At 44.9% G+C, this 20,322-nt stretch overlaps 1 protein-coding gene across 4 annotated transcripts in view; it reads left to right on the forward strand.

Moving 5' to 3' along the window:
- PTPRG (protein tyrosine phosphatase receptor type G) overlaps positions 1–20,322 on the forward strand; it is a 669,402-nt gene that overhangs the window by 522,944 nt on the left and 126,136 nt on the right. For all 4 annotated transcript variants that reach the window (XM_056855280.1, XM_056855289.1, XM_056855297.1 and 1 more), the window contains exons 7-8: positions 3,074–3,231; positions 5,366–5,558. In XM_056855280.1, coding sequence (XP_056711258.1) covers positions 3,074–3,231; positions 5,366–5,558 — 351 coding nt within the window. The remainder of the gene's footprint in view (positions 1–3,073; positions 3,232–5,365; positions 5,559–20,322) is intronic.

Below are 20,322 nucleotides of genomic sequence, written 5' to 3' on the forward strand. Positions count from 1 at the left end.
TCTGCCTCCTGCTCTGTGGCGTCTTCTCACTGCTGGAAGAAGAATGTCACTCATTCAGGTTGTCTTCAGTCTAGCTCTCCTACGCCCTGCATGCAATGACCCCCTTCCCCCCCCCCCCCGGTTTTGAGAGAGGCGGTAACTTTATTCGGCAGCTCCGAAAGGAGAACGTTGTGCCGCGTTTTTGAAATAGTCACAAAAGCAGAGAGCCACGTCACTTATGCTGGGCCCGTTCCAAAAGGCAAACGTTTGGATTTAGTGTTTGCGTTACCATAGCGTTGAATTTCATGAACTTGTTTATGAGGTCTGGCATGCTGAAACCATTCATCAGGTTCTTTGCTGCAGTTTTAAAAAAGGTAGTTGGGAAAGAAAAGTGAATATGATACCCAATGTGTGTGAGACTTGAATATCTTACTGTCTCATGGATGCTAGACTTGACGTAATTTGGTATACCTCCCCCCCTACTCTTACTAGAGCAAGAAAGCCAACGTGGCAGAGTGTCGGACTAGGCCAAGCCAGTCACTCTTTCTCTCAGCCTACCCTACCTCACAGGGTGGTGGTTAGGATAAAAAAGAGGAGAAGAGAACAATGTAAGCTGCATTGGGTCCCCATTGTGGAAAAAGGAAGGGTATAAATGAAGTTAACGAATAAAACAGAATATTTTAAAGGAAGCTTAAGTCTTACCGTTGAGAAAAGTTTAAAATTTTGATGGCAGCATTGCTAAAAGGTAGTCTAAATAAGTCATGGAGAAGTTTGCTCTCTTAATTGGCTTTGTAAAATACCCGCTTTTTCACAGGTTTGTTTTTGTTTTACACATTTTGTTGCAGTTGTTTCTGAATAAAATTTCTGAATATGTGCCACAGTACTTCCTATTGTAGTTCACCATGCGCCAAGTTTTATGAAAATGATACATCTATTGTGTTGAGTACATGCCCTTTCATTATGCAGTTTAGGAGAACCTCTGGTTTGAGAACCATTGCCTTCCATTGGAGGCAACATCAGGGGAAGGCCTCAGCATCTATGTCCTCTTGTTGATCCTCGAGAGTTATTGGTTGGCCACTGTTTAAGACAGGATGCGGAACTAGGTGGACCACTGGTCTGATCCAGCAGGGCTCTTAATAGAGTGGTGGACTATGACAGAGGAAGACCTGGGTTCAAACCCGCCCCGCCCCCCGCTCTGCCATGCAGCTCACTGAGTGATTTAGGCCATTCACTGTTGTAGTGTAACCCACCTCATGGGTTGTTGTGAGGATAAAATGTAGGGAAGGGGACCATGCACGACACCCTAAACTCATTGGTGGAAGTGCAAGAGAAAATCAAATGATACATGTTTGCTGGGAAAATATTGTCCTAGGGCTGATTCCTGATATAAATTAAATAAATGAACACATGAAGCTGCCTTACACTGAATCAGACTCTTGGTCCATCCAAGTCAGTATTCTCTACTCAGACTGGCAGTGGCTCTCCAGGGTCTAAGGCAAAGGTCTTTCACATCACCTACTGTGAGATCTTTTATAACTGGAGATGCCAGGGGTTGAACATGGAACCTTCTGCATGCCAAGCAGATGCTCTATCACTGACCCACAGCCCCTCCACTGAAGTCATTATAGTCTGACAATTAATTGTCAGTATAGTCTTATTAAATGTGTGGACTGAATATGGAAGACCAGACTTGAAAACCAACTCATCTGAGGATTTCTTAACTGTGATTGTGAGTGAACTGGCCATTGAAGAATGTGTTGTATACTGGAAGTGTTAGAGAGAGGTTAAATATTAATAACAATATTTCACAGGTCTGAGCCAGTGGAATCAAACTTTTGAAGTGCCAAGTAATCTGACTTCAAATCCCTGCTCAGTCATTAAATTACTGAGTTGTCTTGCACTATAAAATGGGACTAGTAGGGACCTGCCTCACAGAGGGAGCTCCAGGTTGAGAAATACCTGGAGATTTTGGGTTGGGGCTTGAGAAGGGTGGGGTTGGAGGAGGGGAGGGACTTCAATGGGGTATAATGCCATAGAGTCCACCTTCCAAAGCAGCCATTTTTTCCAGGTGAACTGATCTCTGTCGCCTGGAGATCAGTTGTGATAATGGGAGATCTCCAGCTATCACATGGAGGTTGACAACTCTAGGCAGGAGGGAAGGTGTGAGTATGAAGGAGCTATGAATTTTAAAACATTTTAAATGAAGTGTGGTGTAGTGGTTAGAGTGTCGAACTAGGATCGGGAGACCCAGGTGTGAATCTCCACTTTGTCATGAAAGCTTTCTGGGTGACCTTGAGCCAATCACATGTACTTAGCCTAACCTGCCTCACAGGTTGTAGTGAGGATAAAATGGTGAACAGTTTGAGCCTCTTTGGATCTCCATTGGGGAGACAGGTGGGGTCTCAATGAAGTAAATGAATAAATTGAATTAAAATGTCTCCTTGCTGAAGCCCTCCTTTTATTTGCTTGCGTTAATACACCTCATGTAAGAAGTCACTAATACCTCTGAAGGAATGAGTGTGAATATGCAGTGGCAACCCCTCCCCCCCCCAGTTCCTGTGATAGAGGTAAATGAAAGCCTGAAACCATGAGCTATCTCACAGCCTCAGAGGATGTACCAAGATTATCTGCATTTCTCAGGCACTCATAATATCCAGCCTCCATTGCCTTCTGTTGTCAAGGACCGGATAAACAACCGACACATTTTCCTTTTGTCACTGAGGTTTGAGGAGATCTTTTGCCATTTTTAAGACTGAATAATTGAGTATTGCCTTACAGATGAATACCAGAATCAGTCTAGATATACTAGACTTAAAAGTGCTAGAGAACATGGAAAACTTGAGACCTGAGAGAATGTTTTCAAATGTGTCACATCATGACGAACCCAGCGACTGCCAAGTTGAACCCCAAGAGTGTACATTCCTCTTGATTTTAAAGCTTAAGTTGTAGGTAGTAGCCAACGATCTGGACATGAGCAGGAAACACAATCTCAGCATGTCAGTGAAGGTTGTAGGCAATAAGATTAGATAGATCCATGACTTGGGAGGCTGTCCAGCTCTTAGAAGCTATAATGTTTATTTTGCTTTTCCTACAGAGAAAGAGACCTTCTTGGATCCCTTTGTGTTAAGAGATCTTCTGCCAGCATCCTTGGGCAGTTACTATCGGTATGCAGGTTCGCTGACTACCCCTCCATGTAGTGAGATTGTGGAATGGATTATTTTTCGCATGCCTGTTCCTATCTCTTATCGCCAGGTAGGTTTGTTGCGCAAAGGATTTGCTTCATTCATAGTTGGGTTTGGCCTTCATTGTTTTCGTACTCTGCGATGTTTCCCACCAGTTACTTTGGACATTGCAGCCAGATTTCAGGCTCTCTCTTTTTTCTTTTCTTTTCTTTTTTGCATGGCTACTGATTTTTTTTCCCAGTAGAAACACACATAAAGATACAGTTGATAAGAGAAGCTGGCTGATTTAGTTTTATTGTTCTCCAAACATGAGCTCAGTGCAAGGAGATAATAAAACACGACATCCTATTTTCTTGCAAATGATCTTAGCTATTATCATACCGTTCAAATAAATTTAAGCTGTGGCCTAAATATTTACAGAAAATTCTTTCCCTCTCTTATGTCTTTTCCCCCCTCTTTGTATATCTTCCAAGAAAGTTAGCTAAGTTATTTAGTTATTTAGAGATAAAGATCTGTTAGGTTGAACTAATTTCATAAGGAAAGAAAGCCGTTCATTCATTTACCCATATTTGTCTGTTTTTACAATATCATGAAGCTGCCATTCTGTGCTTCTGGAGCTGGCATACATATCCTTAAAACGAGCGCATAGTAGGGCTCCTAGTAGATCACGGCAACGAGTGGCATTTTCATCGAGAGACGTCCCAGAGTAATAATGCAGAAATCTGCAGCTAAGTGTTTAACAATTAAAAAGGCTTTTGACATTTAAAACCTTTGTTTTCAAAATGTCTCCTTGCTGGAGCCTGCTCTGCCTTTTTATTTGCTTGTGTCAATACACCTCCTTGTAACAGAGGCTTCTTGGATGAACTTTCATGTAAAAAGTCACTGATTTGTCGGAAGAAATGAGTGTAAATATTCATTCACCCCCACACCCACCCCCCATGGTAGAGGTAAATGAAAGCCTCTAGTCGGCAGTTATCTCGCCGCCTCTCAATCATTTTACTCAGAGGATGCGCCAAGTTGATTTCACTTTGCCAGGCACTCTTATTATCCATTCTCTGGCATATACTGTTGTCAAGGAACAGATTAAATAAAACCACCAGGTGTATTTTCCTTTAGCCGTGGAGACGTTGTGGAGAGTGTCTCTCCTCCCCACTCCCCCCACTTTTCAGATTGAATAATTGTGTGTTGCTTGACAAATAAATGCCATCATCAGTCTAGTTGCTAATATGCTTAAATTAAATGCCAACAAGTGGTGGCTGCAGCATAGCCTGTGGTTTTTCAGTTGTGCAGGTGGATTTTCAGGGAACAGGAAGTAAATGATATTTTTGAACATTGGTTAAACAACAACGTGCAAGCCAGTTCTTTGCCTTATGTTTCAGGTCACCTTCCTTTATCTAGCTTTTCCTGCTTGTAAAAGGAATTAAGCAAAGGTGATCTTCCCTTTGTAAGGGACTTAGGAGATGAAAAAGGGGGCTGAGAAAGAGCTCTAACAACATCATCATTGCTTAGAGCATCAGGGAACCTGAAGGACCCAAGGCTCTTTTCCTAGCTTCCTCCTGTTTCCGCAAAGTGACCTTAGGAGGTAGCGTCCCCTCTTGTGTACCTCTTTCTGCTCTCCCGAGTTTTGTCCATCTAGAGTTGTTTGTGTTATCTTTGTGTCGCAGGGCCCGGCTTTTATAGTACTGATAGCCTGCAACACAATTGGTCCCTCCATTCTCGGAACTGCTGGGCCTTTGAGATACTGCTGTAAATACACTAATAGAAAGATAGAATGGGCTGTATGGTGAACTGTGATTTATGTGACGTATGAAATGAATGTGTGCCCCCCCTCTTGTGCAGCAAAATCGTAAAAAAACACCACAACATAGCATAAAACAAAGAGAGGGTTTATATAGATCTGTAAGTACATACAGTAAATACAAGTCTAGGGAAGGATCTTTTCTTACCTCCCTCAGACATTAACTTTGTAGAGGGTTTCTGAAGTGTTTTTTTTCTTCTGCTGCTGCTTGGCAAGACAGAAAAGGGGCGAGATAAGGCAGTTGGCAGTGATTTCTGTGGGCAGCCTGGTTTCCTGTTTGATTTATCTATCTTGGCATCAGTACTTCCTGCCATTTTGCATTCCTATTCAGCTGCCAAGATTTTGCCACATTGTTTTTCTAATTAATGTCCTCTTCCCCCCCTTCTTTCCCTCACCCTGTGTCCAGCTGGAGGCATTCTATTCCATATTTACCACGGAACAGCAAGACCATGTCAAATCTGTGGAATATTTGAGGAACAACTTCCGGCCTCAGCAGAGCTTGAACAATAGAGTGGTTTCCAAGTCTGCCGTGAAGGACGCTTGGAGCCAAGTGACAACTAGCATCTTTGAAAATCCACTTGGGACAGAAGCCTCCAAAGGTAGAACAGGGTGAAAGTGTTATGTCTTGTTTTTTGTTTTGTCTGTTTTTTACATGGGGGGGGGGGGTTTGATTAGGCATGTAGAAATGTATTGTTGCATTCTCTGTGAAAATGCTTCTTTTAAAAAACAAACACACGGATTTACACAGTGAAGCAATGAGAGGAGTCCTAGCAATTAATCTGAGACAATATTTGAGGATGAGGGCCAAAATACTGGAGAACGTCAGCTGGTAGAGGACGGGGCCCATCCTCTGATCTACAAACATTTGATATGTCTTAACAGTGATGCTGTGACCTTTTTCTTTTCTTTGTATTTTGTTGGAACACAAATCCAACTCTGATTTACATAAAGATGACAAATATGATGTTTGTAATAATGTGGAAGAGGTGTGTCTCTTCCTCCTCCCCTTCCCTGAAAGAAAAAAAATATATTACTCTTGGGCGATAATTGCTTTGCCCCTTCCAAGAATGTTATCATCGCTGCAGGCTTTAGAAAGGGACCATTTTTACTAAACACTGGTAGGTAAAAGTGCTGTAAATCTTAAATTGAGGTTTTTTTGTTTTTAAAATTTATCTTGTCTCTGTGGTGGGGCCACAAATCTCATATTTAGGAGTCCGTTTTCTCTGCACCTAAACCCCGCCCCACCCCGACTTCTCGAGCAAACCCTACTGATGAGGCATGTTGACTCGATTCAATACAGTGTTTGCAACTTGCTTATTGTAAACAGGCGGAGCTGCTCACCGGCTGCACAGTTTGTCCTAGGGAGACACGGCATCCTGCCTCATGGAAATCAGGCACAAACAAAACAAGCAAGCTTGGGAAACCTTTCACTCCCCAGGGGTCCTCGGCACAGAGGGACTCGCGGGATTTGTTATGTGCTCCTCATGCGCAGATACATATATATGCACATAAACAATGGCTTTGGGAGAAGTGATCACAATCACAAGTGAGCCGAGGAATATCATTAATCAAAATTGCAGGGTGGCTTAGACCAAATAATGACACCGTGGTATTTTTTTTTTCTGAACTAGTGCTTGCTTTATTGTCATAAAACATTAATATTTATTGGTCGTGGGTTGTTCACCCCAGGGTGCTAATGAAAGGTAATAGTTTGTATTATAAAAAAAGTATCTGACTTGTTGTTTTTATTTTGAAAACAGCCCAGGTACTTTGGTGACACAAAGCATAATACTCTGATTTTTTTTTTTTTGGTTTTGATTTTTTTTACTGCTTGAGCAAATGCCTGAGTAGTCTTCACCTTGATGGCCTGCATAAAAATTATCCTTTCCAAAATCTCCATACTTCTAGAAGTCTATGGTACTCATTCTGGCTCAGGGAAATAAAGTTCCAGACCTCTTTACTCAAGCTGAAAAGTATTCCGTAGTGCTAGGGTGGCTACATTTGCTGAGTTTTGCAGCCTTAAAATTTCTAGGACATACACAGCTTCTAGGACAGGGGTCCCCAATGTGGTGTCCATGGTTTCCATGGCGCGTGCCAATACCTTTCCTAGCGCCCGCCATGTGTTTTTAGAAAGGGCGGGCTGGTGGGGCTTTTGCCCAGCAAGATTTTTGACTGGCCATTGGAGATATAATTGGCTGTGTGGATTTTTAAAAAATGTTACTTTGGCAGCAGCCAAACAAAGACCTTCACTGTGTGACTGAAGGTAAGTGGTGACAGCCATTTTGTGGTGGGCTCCACCTCCTGCGGCTGCTGTTTTATGGCATCCATTTTGTGGCTGTGCCCATCACACTGTGCTAGAATTCCAAAGGTGCCCACAGGGTCAAAACTAGGGTTGCCAACGTCCAGGTAATTTTGAGGGAACAAACACCTTTTGGGGGGGGGGGTTATAAATACATTTGGATTGATATTTTTCACTCCTTGCATTAATTTTTATAATGTGCATTTAACATTGTAAACATATATAAGCCTCGTTCTGTTGTTCCCATAGTTATAACCTCCAGGTAGTAGCAGGAGATCTGCTATTACAACTAATCTCCAGCCAATAGGGATCAGTTTACCTGGAGAAAATGGCCACCTTTGGCAATTGGACTCTATGGCATTGAAGTCCCTCCCCTCCCCAAACCCCAACCTCCCCAGGCTCCGCCCCAAAGACCTCCCACCGGTTGGGAAGAGGGACCTGGCAACCCTAGTCAAAACGGTTGGGGGGGCCTGTTTTAGGATATTGATGTGATCTTCTTTCCTAGGGTTGCCATAGTTAAGACCCCCAAATTTGGGTGGCTGGATTTGTATATCATGCAAATTTCTGAGTATACAAATCAAGCAAATTAGTTGCTGTGTTATTTACCAATAGCTTTGCATCTCCTCCTGTTAACTAGCACAAAAATATCGGGAAGTGTAATAGAAAACGTAACTTTACTTAACCCTTTGCTCGTGTCAAAATTTGCTGATGTTCACTTCTGAGGCAATAGCAGAGCTTTTCTGGGAGAGAGAAAGATGGCAGTAAAATATACTGCTGCTCCACCCCACCTCATGTTTGCAGAACCTGAATGTGCCCTCCTACCTGGGGTTGGTGCTATTGTCAACTTTTTTCACACCAAAGGTGGCAAATATATTCCAGGGGCTATTCAGGTTTTTAATCTGAAAATTACCCCAATTATCCTCTTTGGTGTTGCCATCTGGATAACAGTCATCAATGAATCTATAGATCGTCCACTGCTTCAGTTCTTACGAAAACTCCTAAATGCCCCTCGATGTGTTGCTGGCGTTACTCTTCGTTCCGAGTTTGGCCAAATGTCACTTGAAGCTAGGGCGTGGTTGGTCCCCTTCAAACTACACCTTAAACTGTGCTTTAGCACTGAGGGATTCCTAGCTTCTCTGAAGCATGACCCTTTTAAATCCTCATTGCAAAAAATCTTAGATGAGAAACTGTCGTTGTTGGGCTTCTCGCAGGATATGTTATTAGATCTTGGGAAAACTGAAGCTTTTACCAAAATTAAAAAGCGCATTAAAGAGCTCGATTATAACAGCACTACTTTTCGTGCTCATCGTGACTGTTCATCCCAGTTCTTCGGAATACCCCCTCCACGTGGTCTGCCTGCCTATACATATTATCTGACAACTCCTTGTCTTTGTAGAGCTTTTTGCTTGGCTAGATTGAATGCTAACCCTTCTATGGTAAAGCAGGGCAGAATTCTGAATATACCAAACTCAGACAGGATCTGCCCTTGCTCTTCTGGCTCTATTGACTCATTAGCTCAAGCCCTTTTGGAATGCCGCTTTTACGAGGAACTTCGATTGCACTATATTTCCCCCCTTTTAACCTACAAATCCAATGCCTCTGTGACTGACATAATGCCTTTTTTACTAAATGATAGGGACCCCAAGGCTACATTGTCAGTGGCAAGATTTGTTTCAGTCCTTATATCCCTCCAACACTAGATATATGCTGCTCAAGATCAATTGATCAAGGAGCTTCTAAGGGATAAAAGGAAAGGAAAGGAAAGGAAAGGAAAGGAAAGGAAAGGAAAAGGAAAGGAAAGGAATGTGCCCTCCAACCAGCAGGTAATACCAACCAAGTTGGCTCCTACTGACTGGCTAGCATACCATCTAGAATTATTTTAAAGAATTTTAAAAATGTAAAAATAACTTTTTACCCTGCTGCCTTCACTGTTAAAGATAGAGCTAAGAAAGAGATTAATAATCACGGATATATATGATACGATACTTCATTTTTATTAATTACTTTTTTATAATTTGTCAATCCACAAGAAGGCATGAGATAATTCCCCTTAAAATTGTTTTTAGAAGTGAAGAATATGGAGAGGCAGCTTCCAATGGCTATTGCAGGTTCTCGCCCAGGTCTAGCTCAGAAGAAGCAGCTTGTGACAAGAGGAAAGCTGAGTATTCCCTTCTGATGCCTGTCAGTCACAGCCGTGACTTCCCTCATTAGCTAGAACAAAAGAAAGAAAGAGTGGGCCAGTCTTAGGGTTTCTAGCCCTTGTCCACAAATCCCCAGGGGATGGGAGAGACTCACCTGAATGGTGTCCTGTGGCGTAGGGACATAATTTCTGGCTATGTAACTGGAAGTGACACCACCGTGTCGCAGGGCTCTCTAGCATTTCCCCCAAACTCTATGAAAACCATATGGCTTCATGGTACTACTAGAACAGTGACGTCTCTTCCAGCTACTCAGCCAGAAATAATATTGCTGCATCACCACCCAATTTTTCCCCCACCCTATTTTCTCCTTCTGGTCCACTGAATGCTGGAGGGGAATGGAGGTGCTTCAGCAGAGATTGCCACTATATAATTAGTTATATATAATTTCTTTTATATAAATTAGGCAGAAAGCTGGAAATGCTAGATCTTTTTTATTTTTTTAAATACAAAACTAAAGGCTGGGAATCCAGGGCCCCTCATTGGGCACTTGGTGGCATACCCAGATGCTGTTTAAACGTAGCCAACCATCTGGGCATTATGGCAACTCTACTTTCCTCACCCAGGCAAATGTATGTCAATAGCTGCAAGAGCCCAAACTGGGAACTTTTGGATCGCTGCTCTGCTGTCCCATGTGTTGAGTCCCCCCATGCGGTGATGTCCACTCAAGGTTTCAGAGTGGGGAAGGGCTGTGACTCAGTGGAAGAGCCTCTGCTTCACAAGCAGAAGGTCCCAAATTCAATCCCTGGCATCTTTCGTTAAAAGGATCAGGTAGTTGTTGGTATGAAAGATCTCTGCTTGAGACCCTGGAGAGCCGCTGACAGTCTGAGTAGACAATACTGACCTTGATGGACCAAGGATCTCATTCACTGGAAGGCAGCTCCATGTGTGTCTCCACGAGCCAGCTACCTGAATCTGCCCACCACAGAGGCCCACTACTGTCTTCAGCGTGGTTAAGAACAGTGGACTCTAACATGGAGAACTGAGTTTGATTCCCCACTCCTCCACATGAAGCCTGCTGGGTGACATTAGGCTAGTCACAGTTCTCTCAGAACTCTCTCAGCCCCACCTACCTCACAAGGTGCCTGTCATGGGGAGAGGAAGGGAAGGCCGTTTTGAGACTCCTTAAAAGGTGGAGAAAAGCGGGGTATAAAAACTGGATGTGTTTCCCCACTCCTCCACATGAAGCCAGCTGGGTGACCTGGGGATAGTCACAGCTCTTAAAGCTCTCTCAGCCCCACTTACCTCACAGGGTGTCTGTTGTGGGGAGAGGAAAAGGAAGGTAATTGTAAGCCAGTTTGATCCTTTTTTAAGTAGTAGAGAAAGTCGGCATATAAAAACCAACTCTTCTTCTAGAATTGAATAATCTGAAAGGTAGGCGTGGGTGAAATGGTTGCTAGTTGCCTGATAGTTGCGCAGGGATCTGTTCCCTGATCTCTCCCGACCAAATCTGACACGACGAATCCCCTTCACGGCATCAGCTCTTGAAATAAAAGTCACTTGATTTCCTTTTTTTCCCCAATGCCTGGCCACACCCTGGGACCAGTAACTCATATTTGCCACTCACAGAACATTAAGTCACTAACTAATACCATTCTCTGAGAAGCCGTCTCTAATGTCTGATTCACACAAAATGTTTTTTTTGTGTGTGTGTGTGGCTATGGTTATTGACTCAACAGAGTGGTTGCAGTGATGCGGGGAAGTCAGCAATCACGGACACATCACGGGCAGCTCCCGGTGTGATTGTGGGGCTCAGCCCGAAGTCGAAAGCTTTTGAAGCAGATGGTGCCTCATTCCTTTTGACAGTTTCTAGAAAAGGCTTTTGCAGCCAGCATTTGACAGCGGGGTTTGTTGAGAGGCTGTGCTCTCTCAGAACGAGGCTGTCCCACAGCTGCCGACTGGAATATCTTGTTGAGTGTACGCTGCTAGTTGAAACCCTGAGTTCTGATCCATGTTTTAGGAGATGCAGTTCACAAGCCCATGAAAGCGCCAGTAGCGATGTAACAGCTTTTCTCACATTATTTTCAGTGCCTGCCACCGTGGGACAGTACATCCATTTGTCCCTTCATTGCAGAAAAGTGTTATAAGACTGCATCTCTGTAGGCTTGTTCTATGAATCAACCAAACTGTAGAATGTTTTCCCATTACAGGAGTATTTAGAGTTCTTATCTTGCTAATTTCACAAGTTACAGTGAACACACATCAAATCCGTGTACAGTGTACACTTGGTTTTTCCTTTATACGTGCATTGAGTAATCCTCACATTACATTCAGCGCATGTACAGCTGAACATTGGACCAGAACCTCACATTTATCCAGGTACTGGTCCCTGGTTTCATTTGTAAAGTGATCTCATGTCGGCTCTTTGTAACAAACGGGTGTATGCACATGTGTATAGGCTGTAACATGGGAACAAAGCTGGTGATGCACCAAAACTGGAATTCAAGTTCAGATCTCCAGATACCTTGGCTAAGGCAATTTCCTTTGTCTCTGATGTTATTTGAACTTCCCATCCTAAGTCTTCTGATCAGTCCAGTGAATCATTCCGGCACTTATGGTTGACCACCCCAGTCTGATGAAGTCCGTGATATGAAACCACTCACTCTGGAATAGTTCTCCTTTCCTTAATGGCTTGGAGATTTCCCCTCGGGCCCCCTATTCCGGCCTTTAGTGGGATGCATATGGGGCTATTTCATGCCTGTACATCCTTGAGTGGCTGTTTACGGTTAAGGCTCTCGTCTGTTGTGACAAATGGGGTGAAGTTCTCCAGGCTTGCCTGTGTTGTAAATGGACCACTGCGCTAGGTGCATTTTTTTATAAACTTAAAAGAAATACGGGCTTCTGGTGTCCCCAATCTAAAGTGAGTTGTCAGACATCCCTCCAGAGGTGACAGGGGCTGACTTATATTTGTGGCTCAAAGACAGCAGTGTGACTGTTTCGGGTCCTTGGCTCGGCAGAGGTGAGCGAGGGACGAAATGGCTGGTCTGTTGCACGCTCTGAGCTCGGGTATATAAATAAAATGGCCTGAAGTCGAAAGACGTGAGTGGAAGTTAAGCCTGTTCTTTATTCAGAAAGCAGATTCACTGTGCTCCTGCCGAGTGCCACAGATTTTAACAGCCTGCCAGTCAAATTATTGGACTGGCTAATAACAATGCAAGGGTGTTGGTTGCACCTTTTCTCACTGGCATTTTTGTGTGTGCAGGCTGCAGCTGTTGTGACTATGATTATTTCTTTGCCATTACTATGTCGGTTCTGCAGTCTGTTCAGCAGTGTTCTTTCTGTTTAGACAGTTGCCCACAGCGGGTCTTGCCACTGTCATGAACTGTAGTGCTTTCTATAGGTCTCAGGAGCGATTTGCCTTCCATAGTTTCCTCCTTCCTGTGTTTCATCCTTCTGATAAGATCAGCATGCCCCAGCCTTTACTGACAGAATCATAGAGTAGGGAAGGGACCACCAGGGTCATTTAGTCCAATACCCTGACTAGGGCTGTTGAAAAAAAAAATTCGGTACAGTTCGGCTTCGGCAAAATTCGGCCCTTTTAAATTCGGGCCGTGTCAAAGTCCGAACTCCTCCGCTTTAGATCTGCGAAATTCGACGCGAAATCCGGAGTTCGGGGGAAAATTCGGGGGCCCCGTGTGCCTTCATGGGCTTCCCTGAAGGCGCGCGGGGGGGGGGGGAACAGATCTGGACCTGGGAGGCGCAGATCTGTTTCCCCCCCGCACGTGCCTTCACGGGGCTTCCCTGAAGGCGTGGGGGAGCTTTTAAACAGATCTGCGCCTAACAGCTGTTAGGCGCAGATCTGTTCCCCCCCCCCCCCGCTCGCCTTCAGGGAAGCCCCGTGAAGGTGCTCGTGGGGGGGAGCCTGACGGTAATGCTGCTGCGGCGAACCCCGAATTTGCCAAATTTATTTGCTGAGCTCCCCGAAGTCAGGGAATTCGGCTCCCCCGTTTCCCTCCTTTTTTGGAATTCGGTTCGTCCCGAACCAGAAACCGCCGAATCGGGGAAAATTCGGTGGTTTTTCGGTTCGGGATGAACCAAATCGACAGCCCTAACCCTGACTTCTATGCAGCTTTAAAAAAATTGGTGCGATAGTGCAACAGAGAGATTCCTTTCCAGAGCCAAAACTGATCTCTGAAATGTTCTGAGGCCTGGTACCAGTACGACTCTATGGCACTGAAGTCCCTCCCCTCCCCAACCCCCCTCCTCAGTTTCCACCCAAAAAGGGGAAGAGGGACCTGGTGACCCTAGTCTCACAATTTGACCCTAGTCAAATTGGTCAGAACATACTATGGGGGGATTAGGTTTGAGGGTTGTGTTCCTCATGGCATGCATGCCTAACCTTAATCCCTCCATCCCAGGATACTGAAAACTCTTAATGGCCTCATCAGGCCAGTTCCCCCAACCTTCTCTCTGCGTTTTCCTAAATAAGGCTCAGCTGCCTGCAACATTCTTCTATCTATAGGAAGTCCCATTTCACAACCCTACTGGTAGAAATAGGACGGTTTCACTAATAAAAACATGTTTGAAAATGGAGCAGTTTCAGAGGGTGGTCTATGATAGTTGATTGATCAGTTAGTTCCCCAGGATTTTCATGCCTCTAAAATTGTTCTGTAAAATGTTTCTTTCCCCTGAAGTATATTGTCTTCTTTTCGGTCTCCTGTTGCTGTAAATCAAGAGTGACTCTTAAAATTGTCAACGAGGTGAAATGGTGCCTTTTTTTTGGCAGTTTTTTAGATCTGGAAGTGATGTACAGATGGGATCTGATGGACACAGCAACCCCAACTGGTATATGATTTATTGATTGAGGGCTGACAGGCAGTAAATAAAACCACAGAACCCAGATGGAGAATGGCCGCAACCTACTTAAAGACCATATACCTTTATGGCCTTACTCTAGACTAAGTGAGCTGTGGATTATAGTTATTCTGCTTTTCATCATTTATTATCAAGAATATCAGCATAATAATGCTCACAGGAATGATGACACAACATTGGTTTCTGGGATATTTCACTGCTGTGAGGTTGTACTGCTAAAGCTACCTCAGCAAGACTCATCCCCAGGGCCAAGGATTCTAGTCCCATGGTTGTGATAGACCCCGACCATACCCTGTACCCAGAATAGTCCATGTGTCCATAGGCTAAGGATCAAACCAGATGAGACACAGAGATTTGTGATTGAATTATCCTTTTCCCCCCCTTCTAAACTGAATTACAGCCATGCAGGAGCCCAGCTGGGAGTGGGGATTTAACTCTTCCACCATGCATAGTTTCACAAACAGAAACTATTCCTTTCCTGATTGTGTTTTGTGAGGCCTTTAAATAAACCACTTGTCTTTCCCCCCATTAAAAATAACAACCGTGTGTGTGGGGGGGGAGGCTGGCTTCTGTTTGTGCAACTGTGGAGGAGTTCTCTTCTTCCTGCATGGTCCCAGCCCCTCACACTTCTTACAAAGAACAATGGAGATCTGTGATCTCCATCACAGCTTATGTAATCCTGAAAACATCACAGTAAATGGTGTATTTTATTGGTGTTGCATGTCATTTGGTCGAAACAAAGAGTTTATTGAATAAGCATCAGCTGCGGTGGGGGCTCAGAACAAAAGGCCTATGGACCATCAGGTCAGAGAAAGGCTCTACAATCATAGAACTGGAAGGGGCCATACAGGCCATCTAGTCCAACCCCCTGCTTAATGAAGGATCAGCCTAGAGCATCCCTAACAAGTGCTTGTCCCGCATCTGACAGCGAGGGGGAGCCTCACCCCCTCCCTAGGTAGCTGATTCCACTGTCAAACAACTCTTACTGTAAAATTATTTTCCTAATATCCAGCCGGTACCTTTCCACCTGCAATTTAAACCCATTATTGCGAGTCCTATCCTCTGCTGCCAACAGGAACAGCTCCCGGCCCTCCTCTAAGTGACAGCCCTTTCTCTGACCTGACTGTTCAAATACTTAAAGAGAGCAATCATGTCCCCCCTCAACCTCCTCCACTGTAGTCAGGAAAGGCTCGAACATTCACACAACAGCCCATAATCCTCTTGACTCGGGAAGGGAGTTCCCCGAGCAAGAGTGAAAGGAAGCCAATGCGGGATGGTATAGAGTGCTGGTAAGAAAGTGCCTGAAGTGGTATCTTCCATGTGACCTTGGGCAAGTTACAGCTCTGTTAGAGCTCTCTGAGCCCCACCTACCTCACAAGGTGTCTGATGTGGGGAGGGGAAGGGAGGGTGATCGTAAGCCGGTTTGAGTCTCCCTTAAGTGGTAGAGAAAGTCGGCATATAAAAACCAACTCTTCTTCTTTTGTGTAGACCCCCACCACCCAAGAGTGATGGTATCAGTAGGAACTGTAAGTTACTTTCAACCCTGACCCTGAGGGCCAGCCTAGTAATCTACTGGCATGTCTCAGTCAGAGCAAATGGCTACTGAAGAAGTTCACCATGTCTTCCCTCTGTGCCACCACACGAGCCCCCTTTAGCCAACCTGCCTCCAGGCTGCTGTTCAGCCGCTTGTGTGACACCCAAAGTACTTATTTGCCCTTGAGCCCAAAGTGTGTGGCAGTAACAATGTCAAATATTTCATAGAACTAGTAATTTATATTACATTTTTAAATGGGGAATAAAATTAAATGATTGACTCCACATTCCTGTCGCCTGACAGTCTGACTGAAAATGAGCATCTTCTTTTTCCCTTCTGTTATGACTCATTATTATTTGTTTACCAACATGATAAATGTAGGCCTTCTTACCAAGCAGGAGTAGAAATGGTCTACATTTTAAAGGCTTGCAGAGTTGCTTCTCCAGAACTTTTAAAAGTGTATTTTCCTGCAACGTGCCGTGCCATACTAAGCAGAGTTAGAAGAAGAGTTGGTTTTTATATGCCAACTTTCTCTACCACTTAAGGAAGAATCAAACCAGCTTACAATCTCAATTCCCTTCCCCTCCCCACAGCAGACACCCTGTGAGGTAGGTGGGGCTGAGAGAGCTCTAAGAGAGCTGTGACTAGCCCAAGGTCACCCAGCTGGCTTCATGTGTAGGGGTGGGGAAACCAACCCGGTTCACCAGATTAGTGTCCCCCGCTCATGTGGAGGAGTGGGGAATCAAACCTGGTTCTCCAGATCAGAGTCCACCGCTCCAAACCACTGCTCTTAACCACTACACCATGCTGGTTACACCCATCTAAGTCCACTGAAGTCACTTCAAGTTAAGAAAGCAAAAACTTTCCATATGAGGATCAGCTAGACCAACAGAAGCTAATGTTTCTTGGCAGTCGAAGGCCCTGCCTGTAGAAATAGAAGCAGGGCATACTTGATGTGATCATTTGACATCTAGCCGAATAATCCATTTTAACAATGGTGCAATGGTTTGGGGAGGCCGCCGTGTCCAGAGATTAATGGACAGCCTCATTCTGAGATTCTCCTTACACCTGGTGAATAGACATTTGAAGGATATTTTAACCCATTTGGCAGTAAAGCAAACCTTGGCGTTCTGGGTCATGTAAGACATTTTAATGAGGCTAAGTTGCATCCTTTGCATGCTTCCTGTGGGTTTGTGTGGCAGGCCTGGTGTGTTCTTTCAGCACGGCATCATATCCAGGGGATACTGCCAGTTGTTAGATTCCCAAGAATCCCAAACTCTTTAGGCATGTCTGACTGTGTTACGTGGCAGAAGAGCTGGGCACACTGATGCAAAAGGGTAGTGATGTGTTTGTATGTAGGCTTGTTAGCATGGCATCTTTATCTAGCAGTATCAGGTTAAAAAGGTAAAGGTAGTCCCCTGTGCAAGCACCCGGTCATTACTGACCCATGGGGTGACGTCATATCCCGACGTTTACTAGGCAGACTATGTTGACAGGGTGGTTTGCCAGTGCCTTCCCCAGTCGTCTACACTTTACCCCCAGCAAGCTGGGTCCTCATTTTACCAACCCAGGAAGGATGGAAGGCTGAGTCAACCTTGAGCCAGCTACCTGAAATCAACTTCCGTCAGGATCGAACTTACCACTCTGCACCTTCACAGGTTGGTCGGTACATATCTCATTCACTGTGGGGATCCCTGGATAAAATGGTTGAATGCAGTCCTGCAGCCTTACTTGGCGTTCGTTATGCATGCACCTTAACCGACAGGCAAAACGGGGTATGCTTTTATTTTATTTTTTAAAAATGTTGACAATGTTGCATCACATGAATCTTCCTGGAGTTTATAAACAGGGTTTTAAACTCATATTGCCCTTCTGCAAAGCCAGTTCTTTGCAGCTGCATCTTTGATCATGGGTGATCAACTCTTTACGTATCACAGCCTATTTGTCGGATTGTAAAAGCCTTGGGTCTCATTAACAGGGCTGTTTCAAGCTTCACAACACTTACCCGAGTGTCCCATGAGAGGGTCTCTTGACATCAGAGTTCTCTGGCACAGATGCCTGATTGCCTCCCCAAAGGTGCCTGATTGGGCTCCGCTAGAGTCTTGCATGGCACCGCGTGTCATCAGTGGGGGATTTGCCTTCAAGTACCACCTTTAATTGTGATCCTAGACTTAGTTAATGAACAGTTATAATTTTACTACATTAGCACCTACCAAGTGGTGTTTGACTCTAAATCAGCATCTGGGAGATTTCTTGAGTGTTCCATATGAACTCTCTGTTCTCCTTCCCCCCTCTTACGTTTAAATCTTCATTGCAGGTCACCTTTTTAAGAATGTCTTGTGCATCAACAGGTGCGCATTACCCCTTTCATTGTGATCTCTTTGGTTTCTTGTGGCGCTGTATATGATGCTTTCCTGTTTTACATGCCTGCCACCTACATTCTTTTCTCATTTCTTCCTTCATGTGTACAATTTCTTGAATTGTGATCCTGTAAACGAGGGCTGGTTTTTTTTTCTTGTGCCTTGTACTGTCATTTCGAAACTATATACTAGCATGTTTTAGAAATTAATAATAATACTTTACTATAATGTCCCATGTAGGGAAGGCAGCATGGTATAGCCTAGTGTCATCAGATCTCGGAAGCTAAGCAGGGTCAGTCATCGGAAGGAAGATTCTGCAGGGGAAGGCAACGACAAACCACTTCTGCTTCTCTCTTGCCTTGAAAGCCCTTTACTGGGGTTGCCATGTCAGCTGCGACCTGAAAGCACTTTATACACACATAAGGTCCCACAACTCGGCAAGTCCGTCTGTCTGCTTTCTTCAGCAGTAAGAGGAGAGTTACTGTTGGCAAGTAGCAGACAGCATGGAAACGCATGGCTTTTTATGACAAATAAGTCCCTTCCTCAAAGAACTGCTGAGGGCAGTAGCAGTACTTTCCCGTGCTTTAGGTAGCCATTGGTGGTTCTGTAGTTGTTATGCCAATCCTTGACTTTCATATCTGACCTTATGGGATATAGGGTTGCCAACCTACAGGTACTAGCTGGAGATCTCCTGCTATTACAACTGATAGAGATCAGTTCCCCTGGAGAAAATGACCACTTTGGAAGATAGACTCTATGGCACTGAAGCCCCCTCCCCAAAACCCACCCTCCACAGGCTCCACCCCAAAAACCTCCTGCCGGTGGCAAAGTGGGACCTGGCAACCCTAATGGGAGACCTGGCATCCATCACATCTCTTATTAAGGAAAGGGACAAACACTGGCTTGCTCTGCAAGCCTTGGAGGAAAGAAGCATGCAAAGGCAAGCAACAGTGAACACAGCTACCATTTGGGCTCACAGGGAAGGGCTGTAGCTCAGTGGTAGAGAATCTGCTAGGCAGGCAAAAGGTCCCAGGTTCAATCCCCGCCGCCTCCAGTTAAAGGGACTAGGCAAGTAGGTAATGTGAAAGACCCTTTTCTGCCTGAGACCCTGGAGAGCCGCTGCCGGTCCGAGTAGACAATACTGACTTTGATGGACCAAGAGTCTGATACAGTATAAGGCAGCTTCATGTGTTCATGTGAGTGACTGTGCGAGATTTCATGTGGCAGGAAAAGGGCCCCCCCAAAAGATGGAGGATATGAGAAAAGCAAGGGCCAAAGTTCCAGGGCTCGCTTCTTGAGAGCCATCAAGGGCCCAGAGAGAAAAAATTCCTCTAAATGAGTCCTTATACCACCCAGGCCTAAGCGAATCATCGTACAAAAACAGACTGTGTTGAGTTGCCTAACTCCGTTGGGACATGGGGGTGATGTAGGCCCTTTGGACCTTCCGCTTCCTAGTTCCCTCCCCTTGCCCAGTGGTCCTTGCAAACCAGTTGAAATGGGAATAGAGGGTTAATAAACACCTACTTTGTTCAGTTGCTAGGGTTGCCAACCTCCAGGTACTAGCTGGAGATCTCCTGCTATTACAACTGATCTCCAGCCGATAGAGATCAGTTCACCTGGAGAAAAATGGCCGCTTTGGCAATTGATCTCTTTGGGCATTGAAGTCCCTCCCCAAACCCCGCCCTCCTCAGCCTCCGCCCCAAAAAACTCCCGCCAATGGCGAAGAGGGACCTAGGGTTGCCAACCTCCAGGTAGTAGCAGGAGATCTCCTGCTATTTCAAGTGGTCTCCAGCCGATAGAGATCAGTTCCCCTGGAGAAAATGGCTGCTTTGGCAATTGGACTCTATGGCATTGATGTCCCTCCTATCCCCAAACCCCGCCCTCCTTAGGCTCCACCCCCAAAACCTCCTGCCGGTGGCGAAGAGGGACCTGGCAACCCTGGAGGGACCTGGCAACCCTATCAGTTGCAGCCCTGCTTTGTAGCCACATTTCCATGTACACTTCCACCATTTGGTAGGTATATTCCTAGCAGCATGATAACAAAGGCTTGTTTTCCCATATAATGGCCTCCTTACACCTCCCCACCTCTTGAAACTTCACTGGGGCTGTAGTCAGCCGTAATGCTTGCTCTAGTCAAGCTGTGTGAAAAATTATAAA

The sequence above is a fragment of the Euleptes europaea genome, chromosome 1 (assembly GCF_029931775.1).
Source record: "Euleptes europaea isolate rEulEur1 chromosome 1, rEulEur1.hap1, whole genome shotgun sequence".
Lineage (NCBI taxonomy): Eukaryota > Metazoa > Chordata > Lepidosauria > Squamata > Sphaerodactylidae > Euleptes > Euleptes europaea.